Here is a 15,582-nt window from a genome sequence, read left to right as displayed (position 1 = left end):
GGTGCGTTTTGTGCGGAAAAGTTTTCACTCTTTTTCTACTATTCAAATCATGTTGGAGACTGAACTTTGGTTTGAAAATGATTGATTATGTAAAGAGTTGCGTTGGAGAATTTGAACGGTGTGCGTCGCGGTCCTCGCGCAGGATTTTCGTTGCCGTTTCCGTCTTTGTTGTCCCCCCGATTGTGCGTGTATTTCGATCCGGGCGGTTTCGCATTTTCGCATTTTAGTTGGGTTTATCTTTCCACAGCCGGCTGTCTAAGATTAAATCATTTATGCTAAACTCAACACCAAATAACCGGGAATAGTCTCATCCGCATACTCCGACTGTTTGCCTTGAGAATGCATAATACATCACACCATTAAACAAAATTTATTGATTATTGGGTCGCATCATCATCCTCTATGTTGAATCCTGGCCATTACCCTTACCCACTAACAAAATCCCAAGTAGAAGTAGTTTTCCGGCACACGCGGGGTGTGGATATCGTATAGAACCCACCCTTGGTAGCAGCCTGTGCTAACTAACATTCCCGTCCCATTCCCTCGAGATCTACAAACTGACATGGCGGGCGCCGTTGGTGGCCAACGACTGTTTCCTTTTCGCACCGGCTCTAGTTTTGATGATCGTGATGTTTTATCTTTTCAGCGCATTCATGCATGCTGTTGATAAGGGAAACATCATTTGATCGTTGAAGCGTGTGACCGGTTGTGCTGATGGGATATTATGGTCCTGTTCAGCAACGGAGAAGGACAACCATGGGTGGTCTCTCATGCTCATGCTCATGCTCAAAATTATTGATTATGTAAAAAAACACACTTTAAAATGTTTATTTTTTATTTAGAAGAAGATTTCAAATGTTGGCTGGTTACGATTTTTTTTTGTTTGAACAACTTATTTCAAAACTATTGATAGAAACCTGGTTGCTCAAATCCTACTATTATGACATTTCAGTTTAAAACTCATTTAAGTATCTGAGCAATTTTTTACGAAATTTTCCGATTTCGACAATTTTTTGTATGTTTGGCTCAAACTTTGTGAGGGCCATCCCAAAGACCAAAGAAGCCATTTTGTGACATTGGTTCACCCATCCAAGTCTCCATACAGTTTTGGCAGCTGTCCTCTCAAAAATGATACGTAAATATTCGAAAATCTGAAACTTTTGAGGAATTTCTTCGACAAAGTTGTAGGTATTGGTGAGGACTGCTCAGAAAAAAATAAGTACACGGAAGAAAATCTTGCCGATTTCTTTTATGAACTTATTTTTACAAAAACTCAATTTCCCAAAATGGTTATTTTTCATTATATTCTAGATTTTTTGATATATATTTTAGGGAACCAACCCCCGCAATTTTTGAGCCATAGAGAAGTATGGTCAAACATTTAGCTGCCAAGTAATGTTTTTTTTTGAAAAAAATACCGATTTTTGGAAAAAAAAATCGAAATTTTATACATATTTTTTCACTTAACAGGTTTTTGGAAAAGTTACCATGAGTGACCATTTTTGAAAATATATCGTCAGAAAAATTACTATAAAATAACTATACATTGGATATTGGTCCTCTGGTTGCCAAGATACACCGGCTTAAAAAAATAGGTAAATTAATTTATTAAGTCTAACCCAACAACCCCCCATTTTCTAATGCCGATATCTCAGCAACTAATGGTCCGATTTTAATGTTAAAAATGAATCATTCGTAAAACTTCCCGATCATTTCGAAAACATTATTTTCATTTTTTTTTAATCAAGACTAACAATCAAAAGGAAGGAGCTTTGAATGTTTGGCCCTTTTGAAATGTTAGTCTTGCTCAAAAACTCTCAAAAATCGAAAAATACTAATTTTGAGCAATTGATTTTTTGTAAAAAAAAGTTATTTAAAAAATCGCCAAGATTTTTTCCGTAAACCTTTTTTCTGAACCTACAACAAATTAATCAATTTTCTAATATTTACGTACCATTTTTGTAAGGACAGCTGCCACAATTGTATGGAGACAATGACACAAAATTGCTTCTTTGATCGTAGGGAAGGCCCCCACAAAGTTTGAGCCAAATAAAAAAAATACAAATAAAACCCATTTCCGGTTTTGGTAGAAAATTGTTTATCTGCAATTGAACGTCAATGTGTTGATTAGCTAAAATTAGATGCGCGATGAAATTACATATTGATCTCCTAAGAGCTAAGAGTAAACTATCAAATCAAACATTAACGATGTTTCGGAGAAAACTTTTGTGAATATGCGTTTATTTTGCATTTTTGTTCACGGTTATTTGAATCCTCACCATAAGTGTTTTAATTTATAATACGATCAGAAAAAATCCGAAGAGAGCTTGGCTCTCCTCTCTCGCGCACGAAAGATCGGTAAAAAGAAACTAAAAAAATATCATCTTGATTATTCGGCGGAACATCTTTTTCACTACTACACTTGCAAGTGTAACGTCACACGTCGAAAAATGACCTGTCACATTTTGTAGATGGGCAATGTGTGTAAACATCGCGAAATAAATATGTTTAAGTAGTGCTGACAAGGAAATTCACATACAATCATCAGCAGATTGATTTTCTTGGAGAATTTCGGAAGCGATTTTCTTTTGCGTGATTTGCCTCCTCTCTTTTTCGCGGATGAAGAAAGTTCGTTTTTGCGATTATTCCATCCCTGAATGCGATTGAGGTCTTTTTCTGTTGATTTTCAACGCTCCAAACAACAAAGATTTTGTTATAAGAGCTACTGTCTAATACGTTGGTTTATGGATTTTCCTAAATTAGCACTGTTTAATGAACTCATAGATTTTTTGCCATTTATTTAGCAGTAGCATAACTGTATATAATGTTATTGTGTATAACTAGCATAAATGCATAACTGTCCTGTTTAAAGCATTTTGTGATATTATTGCAATTATTTTTTTTAAAAAAGGCTTAACATTTGGAATTTCGGCGTGCTAATTCCAAATTTAATGAAAATTTGTTTCATTTACAAAACTGATAATTTAAAATTTCAAGCCTATCTCATTTTTCAACAGAAAGTACCATGAAATGCTTTGTTTATTATTACACTTTCACTACTGTAAAAAAATTGCCAATGAATTTATGAAAATATATTTTTTTTCAAGTTGACTTTCTTACTCGTAGTCCGAAATTTAAAATTTGTAAAGTACCCATTTTAGTTTCAAATTGTCGAAAAAACAAGTTATACAATACAATTCTTGAATTGTAAAAAAATCAAATTCAAATTTGCCATCGATTCTAAAAGATTGACTATTTAGATTTTTGTTTCATGTATGATCCAAAAGGATTAAAGACACTTAAACACGACACTAGCTTGCTTAATAAATTAGATTCTAGGCTTTTTACGACCCCAAGGTATAAATGTAACAAAAGAACAATATATGTTCATTATAAAAATTATTGAACTTTATTAAGTAAAACATTTTTTTTCTAATTTTATTGCTTTCATGCCTTAACTTTATCCTTTTCGATATAAAATATTTGATTATAATTTAAAAGAGTCATGCCATAAAATTTATCAAACTATTGTGAAGCCAATGGTAGCGAGTAAATATATTAGCGAATCTGAATTATTTGAAATTAATATCAAAGATGGAGGGAAAAACTAATGATATCGTAAATAAAAATTAATTACTCGAAAAGGGTAACATGCAGTTGCGAAAACCTTAATAAATCTCACAAACGTAAACTTCTAAGAAAACCCAAACTACGGAATAATATAAAGCAAAAAACAGCTGCGTATAAATCACCTCAAAAGCCAAAAACTTTTCGAAAAAGGGAGAACGGACAAAACAAAATCAGTTGCTTAAAAATAAACAAACACTCTGGGATTCTAGACTTGGAGAAAAAAAGGTACTCTCGAAACAAGATAAAACAGGCCACTTTTTGGATTTGATTGGCCTACCAACTCTCTATTAGAGTAAAAGTCAAAGCCAGCCGACCCAACTTAGTGAAAAAAATTGCGTAAATTTCGTAGATGTAAAATGTTAAGGTGTAAATTAACCACTTTAATATCAAAGAACAAAATAGCATTTAAAAGTATGCAAAATTGCTATTTTTGACTGTGTATTGAGAGGCAAGGACACGTGAGGGTGGGTTAATAATTCAAAGTATTCAAATTTTGGGGAAGCCTGCGGGGTCATTTTCGGGGTTCTGTGTTTGATTTTATGTTTATGTTGAACTGGGCAGAGGTTGAAGGTGGAAATTCTAGAAGAAAAATCGAAACAATCTGTGGGCATACAAGTTTGATCGGCCAAGCAAGGGGGAAGTTGCGGGGGTTATTTTCATGAAAGTTTCATGAGCAGAAAGAGGGATTTGACTTTCTCAGTTATACTGTGAGGATTTGAGGTTGGAAACTTTTGAAATGCGAATGCAAAGGAAAAACAAACTAAAGTCTAAACTACTGCATTTTTTGGGAAGTATCAACTGAACTATTCTACTGAGCAAAAATTATAGAAAGAGAGGAAAAATTTGGAAAACTACTTAGGAAAAAAAGATGAAAATAAGAAAAAGAATTGATTCGGCTCCGGGTACTCACTCGCAATCCACCAGTAATGGTGAACTAAACGGGATTAGAAAATTGGGAAAATTTTGATTAGTGTTTTCCTGGAGTGTTGAGAAAATTTCAAAACATTGATAAATTTTGCAAACTAGCTAATCTACAACTCGCAATTAATAAAAAATCTCTAGCGTGACTCTCGCGTCCACCTAGAACCGGTACTTTTGCTAATTACATCGGCTATTTTCCCCCCGCTAAAGCCAGCAACTAAGCTCGCCCTAATCCACCGAATCAAGCCAAAGTTTGACGCAGCGATTAAGGTCTTAATCAGTGTTCAAACAGATGCTGATAGTACGAGAGGGGCTTTATTACTTTATCGTCGCGGTGCTGCTGCTGAGATGAACAAGATGAAGATCGCGTGATAACATTGCTTTTGTTTGACTTTGGAGGAGGCGGTGGGTTGCAATGATTGGGCTGCTGGTTTATGATGCCCCACTGCGGGTGTAATTTGGTTGTGACTTGATAATGGTCGTTGGTGACGAATTGTTTGGGAGGGTTGTTGTTAATTTCAAGCTTTTGCGCAACAATCAACGCAGTCTGCATGATTCAGGTTAATTGGAGAGAACAGCGGTTTTTGCTTGAAAACAACTGTTAAAAAATATCAATATTTGTTTTAAGATCATTGGAATTGCCATTCGACTAATTACTCTTTGTTTGAAGGTTGAAAATAGAACAACTAAATGTTGAGGTCAGGCGCAGGGAAATTTCAATTCAATCAAATCACATGTTGGAATGAGTTTTGTTTTAATTGAGCAATCATTGAATTGAAGGTGTAGTTAATAATATCAATGCAACCTTAAGGTATGCTTTAGTACTGCAATCATGAAGCATCTTTATCAATAAGAATCGAGTAAAACAGTAAAGAGCACTCGCCTTAGATTTCGGTCATTTGATTTTTATTGTATTTTTTAATCCTGCTGAAATTTTTTTGGTGCCTTCGGTAGGCCCAAAGAAGCCATTTTGCATCATTAGTTTTTCCATATAAATTTTCATACAAATTTGGCAGCTGTCCATACAAAAATTAAATATGAGAATTCACAAATTTTCACCTTTTGAACCATTTTTTTTATTGATTTGGTGTCTTCGGCAAAGTTGTAGGTATGGGAAATGACTACATTGTAAACAATGATACACAGTAAAAAATTTGCAGTTGATTTTTATCACTTAAACTTGATTTGTAATAAAACACAATTTTTATCTATTTTTTCTGATATATTTTAGGAGACATCAACTGCCAACTATTCAAAAATTTCCAGAGCGGGCAGAAAATTTTTGACCGATTTATGAATTTTTGAATCAATACTGATTTAAAAAAAACGAAATACTGGTCGCAAAAAAAGTTTCACTTAATTTTTCGATGTAATATCGAATTTGCAATCAAAAAGTACTTTTGTCAAATTGTGATAACGGAACGGAATCGACGTAACACCTTATAATGTGGCCCTCTTAAACCTTGCGGTTTCGTCAACGGTTCCACAGGTGTGTATCGTGTGAAGGTATGGCACGGGGAGAGGGTACCGAATACCTATATTTACACTTAGAATTTTTTTGCGTCCGCCTCGGGATTCGAACCAGCGACCTCTGGATTGTGAGTCCAGTGCGCGGTCCGATTGATCCACACAGGCAGACAAATTGTGATAAAGTTTGCCGTTTTCAAGTTATGGCCATTTTTTTTTAAATTAGTGCCAATGCTTGCCCAACTTTGAAAAAAAATATTTGAAAAAAAACAAAATTAAAAAAATATATTTGTTTTTTTGGATATCAAGTTTTAGTGATAAACAGTGTAACTAAGAATCACCAAAATTTTTTATTGTTTACCTTTTTCCAGGGTAGTCCTTATCCGTGCCTTCATTTTTGCCGAAAGCACCATATCGATCAAATAATTTCTTCAAAAGATACAGATTTTTGAATTTTCATACATCATTTTTGTATGGACGGCGGACGGCTGCCAAATTTGTATGGAGAATTATATGGACAAACTAATGATGCAAAATTGATTCTTTGGGCATACCGAAGACACCATAAAAGTTTCAGCCGGATTAAAAAAATACAAAAATTTAAATTTAAAAAAAGACCGGTTTCGTGGAGAAATAAGCTCTAAAAGGCTTATTTTAATTCACAATAAAACTTGATAAAACTTTTCAATTGAATAAACTTTTACTTTATGCTGGCTTTAACAGATTTTTTTTTTATTTTTTCCATGTTTAGGAGATCATTTTGAGCAACAATTGTTCTACGAAAACTTTTCTTTTTTTGTTTTAAAAACAAAGACTAGTGAGCAAACTTTTAATAAAATTTGTACCTGCCTAAAATTAATAGAAATAATATTTTTTTGTAGAATTTTGATTCAGAAGATTTTAATGTTTTTGTTTAAACTGTTGGAAAGTTTACTTTCTGTTTATCGCCAAAAAAACCATATAGAAAAGTACTTTTCAGCTACTTAAAAGTTTTAATTTTTAGCACTTTTTTTCGGAAAGTATTAGTTTTTGACACTGATGGAGCGGCCGTGGCTGACTGGTTACGGTGTTCGCTTTGTAAGCGAATGGTCCTGGGTTCGATTCCCATCTGCTCCCAACGAGAAAGTATAGGAAATATAAATCTTGAAACTCTGAACATGAATGAAAAATCAAAGTCGCTCGAGTCGGGGTTCGATCCCCCGTCCTTTGGATTGGTAAGCAAAAATGCTAACCACTAGGCCATCGCGACTTGGTGAGCTATGACTGGAATTAGGAATACTGTTACCACCATCAACTATATACGCGCTGGATCCTTGTCCATTTGACAAAGGTTCGGAAGTTCTAAATAACGTTTGAATCCGATTGGTCCAAACGTTCTTCAGGGCGGGGCTTGTCGACAAAGCTGAAGTACCTCGCGCTCGGCTAGCCAGCGTAGAAATGGGTCACCGAAGCTCGGCAGAGCTAACACCTTCCAAATGCCTATGCGAGTTATTTGCATGTATAGAATGAGAGCTAAAAATACATGGAAACAACTCAATTTGTAAGAAGCGATCGCGTGGTCCCGTTTGGTTGGTTGCACACACACACACACAGTATTAGTTTTTGACACTGCTTTTGAAATTTGACACTCATCTTGACGGTAAATATCATTCATGACAGGAAACAAACGCTTCAATGGAAAAATAAATCCTATTTGAAGTAAGTTTTGTAGATTAAAATATACTTTTTGCAATTCCGCTGTGAAACTGTCAACTTTTCCTGTCCTTCTGCAAAAACGAAACGGGCTGCTTTTCTTCACCAAAAATAACTGTTTCCGTTCCTTTCAATATGTTTTGAATGGTGGATTTTCTAAACACATGAATGTTTGACATAAAATTTCATTCAAGAAGCATTTTTTTTTTTGAATTACGGGCATGACCCAAGATCAATAAACAACAATAATTGCATAAACTGTTGTAAGTAACTCGCTGCAAAACTTGATTTTTTCAGCACTCGTCAGTAACTCGTGCTGAAAAAATCTTCTTTTTGAAACTTGTTACATAAACTACTATTTTGCAATTCCGTTGTGAAACTAATAACTTTTCTTGTCATTCTCGCATGACGGGCCTTTTCACTATTAAAAATAAAATAATCGAAATGTAATACTTTTAGATACAAGTCCTGAAATGGGTGCTGAAAAATTAAACTTTTCAGCACTTGTGTCAAAAAGTTATACTTTTCAATATTGTTGCATAAACTACTATAACAATATTTTTTTCAAAATATTTTTTTTCGCGTTTGGTCCACCAGCTCATGTGTGCTGTATATTTGGACCGCCAATCAAACACTTTGAGCACTAGCAAAGTTCTTTTTTAGGGATATTTGTAGGTTTTGCGAAGTAAAATAAAATGAAAAGTATTGAAAAGTTTAGACTTCGTTTTGTTAAACATTAAAACTGTAATGTCAAAATACATTACACTTGACTTTAAACAAAAAATCAAGTATAGAAAATCAATCATCGATTAACATCAACATATTGAAATTGCTTCATTTCGTGTTATATCAAGAAGAAAATAAGAAAAAGTCAGAACTTACACTGAAACATTTCAGTGTGGCTCGTACTTTTCAAATTGTTCGTTTCAAATGTCAACAAAACTAGACAAATGGCTTTTTTAGAACAATTCTCTTCATTGTCACGAAAACTTTAGAGTAAATAACCTACAATAACGTCATAGTGACGTAAATCTTCTCTCAAATTCTGGTAGACAGTACATCAATCTAAAATTATTTGGAAGGACTTGTTTGAACCAGAATTCCTTCTTCTTTATCATACAAACTAACAAGAGAGTGACCAATCGTCGTCACGCCTCCACCGCATGACGTCACTAATCGCTCTGTGTGCGTGTGTGTGTGTCGTTTCCGGTAATGAACGTAATCCGATCCTTTTTTGTTTCCATCAAGCAGGCTCGGAAAACGTATATGTCAAAACACTCAATCAATCCTTTTTCCGTGAGCCCTTCCGAAGGAATTACCGCCCCCAGGAAGTACTTAAAATTGCCTTCTAAGGTAGAGGTTATGTCTTTGGTGCTTGATTTAGTTTCTAAAACGTTATGTTTTGTATGAGATTTGGAAACATTACCTTACTTGGATTTCTTATAACTAAGGCAAAATCGTATCGACGAACCTTTCTTCGATTTCAAACGTCATTGAAAAACTTCCCGTCTACGCGTAGCCTCGTCCTATAAAAAGTAACCACAATGAGCGTTCTATCAATAGCTGGTTCAAGTGAATAATTGAGCGTTTTACCCACAAAAATAACACCACTGTTAAACAGTGGAAGTTTACCAGTAACACGCAATTGAATCGGTCTCGGAGTCGGGAAAATCCTCTGACGTCATCGAAGACCTGCCCCATTGTGCGTTGAGACGTTCTAATGATCGTCTAATCACCAGTGGTGGTACAGGGCGGTTGACATCCCTATTAAAAAGTCGTTCAACTCGGTTGAAACGTAGAAACCTGGTCACGTGGGACCTTGATTGTCCTTTTTTTCTTATCGGGAACACGAAGATTGCTGCTGGGTTTGACCTTACTTTATTGCGTTATTTTGCTGCTTTTAAAAGACGCAGAAAGCATATTTACGGATTCGAGGATATTCAATCTTTTAAGGTTAGATAATGAAAAAACTCACAAACTCTAAATTTAACTTGATATTCTGTCAGGAGTAATTAACTCCCACAAAACGAAAAACAAAGTGGCACTGACCTTACAATTTACAAGCCTTGACATAAACCATCTCAACACAAAAAAAAACTTCGTGTACAAACACGAGTAATTCGTGCTGATAATATGGGTGGAAGTGGATGAACAAATAACTCAAAAGCAGTTCACCTTGCGAGACATAATCATCAGCGCTTCTGCACACTCAAATAAGAAGAAGTGAAACATAATAAATCAACGAAGGGAGAGAGAGCGAGAGCAGGGCGTCATCTTGGACGGACAATGGGAAGTGCATGCAAGCAAGCCCATGAATCATATTACACGGCGAATGTGTTTCGTGATACGAAGCAAGGTGTGTGGGTTTGCGGTATCAACTGTCAGAGAATGGACACACTGGACTGGACAGGTTTATGTGCACTTGAGGAGAACATAATCGGATTGTGGCGGGTTGAGGTGGTTCAGCTTCCTAAATAGTAGACATTTAATTCAAATGATAATAATTGTAACACATTCTTCATGACTTTTTTAATGATGCAACAGTACATTATGTGCATTTTCGACACTATGAATTACGTTGAAACAACGTGCGGCCTTTTTCTAGGTGTGAGCAACTCGACCCGACTGTTTGAATTTCAATTGTTGAATAGAGTCGTCTGACTTGGAAAATAAACGCATTTATTTCTTAAAAAAACTTTTTTTTGCAATTCCGTCGTGAAACTACTTACTTTTCCTATCATTCTTGAACGACGAAATAACCTACTTTTCTGTACCAAAAATAACAGAATCGAATAGCAACACTTTTCAAAATAAATGCTGAAAAGTTCTACTTTTCAGAACTCAAATGGGTGCTGAAAAGTTGAACTTTTCAGCACTTGTTTCGAAAAGTAACACTTTTCAACATTTTTTTATTTAATCGGTTTATTGACAAAATACATGAAAATTTCACTCAGTGTGTGTTTTTTGGAATTGCAAAAAATGTTGTATGGAACTCGTTGCAAAACTCAGTTTTTTCAGCACTCTTCGTATTTATCCAACTCGGTGAACCTCGTAAATGTACGACTCGTGCTGAAATAATCCTCTTTTTGCAACTTGTTGCATAAACTACTATTTCCTATCTTGAAGATATAAAAAAAAGTGATAAAAAAATAATATTATTTGAGGCAAACGAAATTTACTATATGAGCCATTCTCCGCTAACTCACACAGCAGTTGCCCCGACCCCTCATCGATTTCTGTGAAACTTTGCTCCAAGCGATAATTTTGGTCCCTGATCAAAATCCGAGGACCATTTTTCGATATTTCGTGACAGAGGGGCGGTACGACCTTTTCCAATTTCCTGTATTTTTACCAAGGCACGTTTTTCAGAGATTTGTAGCTCAAAACTGTGAAGAGATTAAATTTTGGTGTCAACTAGACTTTTGTTTAAAATTTGTTGCTGAAACTTCAAAATTCCGAAAACGCATTTTTTTATAGAAAAAAAATCGCTGCTTTTTCCCGTTACTCAACTCAACTGAGAGTATAGACCTCTCGCGTGTTCATTCGTTCATTGAAATAGTTCATCCTATTGAGTGGCTTATATGGACAAATGATCGCCACTTGATCACCGAACCATGGTGGCCCATACGGCAAAGGCACGGTTCAATACGCCGAAGGTCTTGGGTTCGAGTCTCGGCACCGGTACTTTTTTTTTTGATAGATGAACTTTTTTGGGAAATGAACCCATGAATAAAGTACTCTCGGCAATTTCGGGATTTATCCTCTCCGTCCGCACACAGTACCATTTTACTACTGAACCGTGATCTTTATCCCCTCGTATGCCGATGCACAGTTCAAGGTGTAGTAAAACATATTATTTTAATGGAAATCTGCAATAACCCAGAGATATCATGTTTCTACGTTATTGTTTTTTTTATTTCACCCGTCAAAAACACACATTTTGATATATTCTTGTCTGAAGTTTTCGAATTTTGTTTGTGTGCTTCCTCCTTCAACGTTTTCAGGAAGTCTTCAGCAAAATGTTTATGTTTCATCCAAATTATAGATTTTCTGTTCGTAACAGCAATTTCGTAAACAACCTGTTGTGTAACCTGGTTGTGTTCAAAATATAGCAAGTTTGCCTTGAAAAATATTCAAAAACTTAAAATATACATATCTCTGATAAATTTTCAATACGTATTAACAGACATCGCGACCTTTGACACTTATTTGATTTTTTACATGAAATAATTTAAATTTTCATCGACGTGCAGATGAAAAATTCAAAGCATATTTGAATTATATAATTTATAAATTGATCGAATAACGACCGAAAAACGGTTTTGTTTACAAGTGACGCTTAGGACTTTTTGAAAATTAATTCATGCCGAAAAGGTAATATTTATTAAGAAATGTTCATTGTTTCGTACAATAAGTTTTAGTCAGCAGCAAATCGCTTCGCTTCGCTAGGAGACGGTGATTTTAGCGGATTGCAGACTGGATTTTCGCCATGTGATGTGATGATTGTCTAAGCCCAAGTTGCCTAGGAATCGATAATTGGGAATAGAACCAATTCCACCTGAACCAGATTCTCACCACCATGGCAGCTGTCCATTGCCGGCCGCTCCCATCTCCACCGCGCACCAGGGACAAGGAAAGGGAATTGGAAGACGGGAAGTGTTGATGCTCCACTTTTTTAAGAGCATTAAGGGAAAATCTCCACGGTATCCTCAAGTAAGTTTCGCTTGGAGTTGGACGGTTTTTGGGAAGGTGAATGGTCTGAGGAGCCACCCTAGGCGAGTGGTAACGACCTTTGGCATTGTTGTTCGAATTCTTCGTGTGTTCTCATTTCTAATGGGAATGCTTTCAATTCTTCTCATCTCTTATTGGATGAATTCTAGCAGTCGCCCAGGCTATTTATAGCGAGGTATTTTTAGATTCAATTTCAACTGCGCTTGCAAATCTTGCATGCAATCTTGTTTGAGTTCTGATGTTCAACTTGCATTCAATGCGATTCTAAGTCCGATTCTTGGATTCAACTATACCAGTCTGATTCCTCCTCAAGCTACCAATGCTCCACGGTTAAGTGGAAAGCATTTTGCTTACCAATTCTAAGGACAGGGGATCGAACCCCGCCGTGAGCTTGAAGTTTTCTCATTAATTCCAAATTCAATGAGTCCAGAACTTTCTCGTTGGGAGCAGATGGGTATCGAACCCAGAACCATTCGCTTATAAAGCGAACATCGTAACCATTCAGCCACGACCGCTACTTAATAAGTTTTAGTCAGCAGCAAATCTCGAAAAACATATTTTTAGAAAGATTGTTCTCTTCTAATTCAGGAGCTGCTTATTTTTGTAAAAAAAAAACTAAAACACAAAAAAATATTATGACAAGTATTTTACAGAGCTGTCTTTTGTTTGAATGAATGAAACAAACATTGAATGAAACATACAACATTTTTAAAATGGTCTCCATAGAACTGCGCATGTTTTAAGGTTCACAATAACTCAATAACTAGGAGGGTTATTTGATTTATAATATTATAAATTAAATAACCCTTCTACCCCTTTCCCAATTATTCTTTCCACAATCCCAATTTCCCCAATCCCCTTTTTGCATATTCACTTCCCCCCTCCGTTACGCGATATCTGAAATGAACTCATAGACCAAAATTAACCCTCAGGACAAATTTGCACAAAAGTTGAATAGGAGACAGGACAACATTTTCCCGTTTCGTCTGAATTGACAGAGTTTTGTCCAACAAAACAAAAAAAAGAATCATATAAGAGCAAATGAAACATTTCCTGCCATCATCACCACTCATCTGCGTCCTTGGCAGTGTAATTAAATAAATCGATCCGCGCGAGAAAAGCTCCAGCAGCTACTGTCGACCACATCATAACCAATTGCATACATCTGTCATCTGTGAGCTCGTATAGTTTTGTACAAACAGCCCGACCAGGACACCATCCGGTACTGAGGGGTCAAACAATGTGACTTCTAAATGGATTAGAATCAAAAGTAGAGCAAAAATTGAGCCTCACAGTTTATGGACACTCCGCGAGTGGAGCCCTTTCCAAAAAGGACCGAACAACTTCTCTCTCCGTACACGAGAACAGTCTCTCTCTGTGTGTGAATGATGTGCAATTGTACTAAACGTCGAGAGCACTTCAGCGCACACACATCATATCGGAGTACACCGGGTAGTTGTCTTTTGTTTGCCATTTTTGGTTTTGTGAGGCTTATGCTGTTATGCTGACCTAATTAAGTCATGAGAACCGGCGGTCGATAAAGTTTGCCGAAGAGGAAGTGGTTCAACGAGGCTTCTCTTTCAATGACAGAAATGAGTATTTTTATGTCAGCGTGTTAACTTTTGTGCTGTCACTTTTGACAGTTCGTGCCATTTTCAGGCGGAAAAGGAAAGATAGAACATTTCTAACAAAATCCGTCAATATTCCTGCTATCAACACTAATTCACACATTCTGACTCACTTTCACTGGTCAGCGCAAATCTAACGTCGAAAGCTTGATTCAATCACTTAAGTGACAGGCGATAATTGCAAATAACTTGTTCCCAGAGGAAGCCGCCATGCCGGTTTTGTTTACATGGCGGGGCATAAGAGACTACGGACTAGGTAAAGTGGTGGGCTTCTACTGTGGAACAAAAACAGAACATAACTGGTTTTACGCAGGTTTAAAGTGTATGCCAAATCAGGGAAGTAGGTAAGTTACAAAGTGGGATTCTGGCTGCGCGTACTAATCTTAATAAATGGCTATGGGTAAAAGGGTGTAATGCGTATTGTAGGCATAACTTGGGTATAACCGGTACTTGGTCGACTGCCAGCAGTCTATAGTAAACAAGACTAATGGGAAGGTTTGGGGATTGGCTTTGCTGCTAAAATTTATGCAAAACATACTAAATGCGGGAAGTATGATGTTGCGTAGCTTTCGCGTTTCGTCAACCAAAAACGCAATATTCTACGCAGAAGTAAATGTTTCATAAAACAAAATCAAAACAAAATGGGGATTATCGGATTGAGGTAGAGAAAAAAAAATAGCGTAAGATCCTTCACTTACCTTTCTTGGTGTTCTATTCCTTCCAGACCATCGTCCACGACGCTCTCGTACACCATCCGGGGTCGATCGCCCAACAATCGCTGGCGGTCGAGATCGCCCTGGGGATATAAAAAAACTGATTTTAGACAAGTTTTTTTGCTAATAATATTCGCATTGACGTGTGTCAATTTTACCTAACCTATGCTACGCAGAGAAAAAAACAAGGGATATTAAGTACTCCGATTTGGGCTCGGTTGCAGTTTTTGAACATGGGACATTAACGCGTAGAGCGACCTATGATATTGGCATGAATCCAGATGTCAGATCTTCTTTATTTTTGACGCGTCGGATACGTCTTTGTAGTGCGAACTTGTCTTACGTGCATTTTGGGCCAGATTAAGTTAAAAACGCCATGTTGTGCAGCTCTCAATGCCTCACCTTTTGACTTCCACAGATCCCCAGAATTCTATTTTCATCCTGAGATATTCAATAAAAACCGAAAAAAAATCCGTGCATTGATGTCACTTCTCATATGAAAGAAGTTTCAACCTTGTCGTGCTATTTTGACACAGCCTTAAAAAAGTGCGACAGCTGGCCAAAGCGCGTTTGACACACTATATGCCCGTACTTTTGTAGTGTTCCGTAATGTAGATATTTGTAATTATAACTCGAGACTCCAGCCACCAAATTCAACCAAACTTCGGGGCAATGCACAGAACGGTAAACCAAACAAAACGTGTTTGTTATTGTTTACATTGCGTGCTCTCGTTTTTGTTTTTATCAAAGTCAAACATTTAAATCTTCAATGTTTTAGGCTCATTGAAAAAGGTAATTTT

General features: G+C 36.3%; 1 protein-coding gene across 10 annotated transcripts in view; it reads right to left on the bottom strand.

Annotated features, from left to right (window-relative positions):
- The window catches only part of LOC6037623 (protein GDAP2 homolog), a 145,264-nt gene that overhangs the window by 48,518 nt on the left and 81,164 nt on the right, over positions 1 to 15,582 (bottom strand). For 7 of the 10 annotated variants that reach the window (XM_038266447.1, XM_038266448.1, XM_038266443.1 and 4 more), the window contains 2 exons: positions 14,768 to 14,865; positions 4,541 to 4,564 (listed from right to left, as the gene is read on the bottom strand). In XM_038266447.1, the coding sequence (XP_038122375.1) occupies positions 4,541 to 4,564; positions 14,768 to 14,865 (122 nt within the window). The remainder of the gene's footprint in view (positions 1 to 4,540; positions 4,565 to 14,767; positions 14,866 to 15,582) is intronic. The other 3 variants (XM_038266446.1, XM_038266450.1, XM_038266453.1) reach the window with 1 other exon arrangement.

The sequence above is a fragment of the Culex quinquefasciatus genome, chromosome 3 (assembly GCF_015732765.1).
Source record: "Culex quinquefasciatus strain JHB chromosome 3, VPISU_Cqui_1.0_pri_paternal, whole genome shotgun sequence".
Taxonomy (NCBI): Eukaryota; Metazoa; Arthropoda; class Insecta; order Diptera; family Culicidae; genus Culex; species Culex quinquefasciatus.
This window is presented reverse-complemented; position numbering and strand designations above follow the sequence as displayed.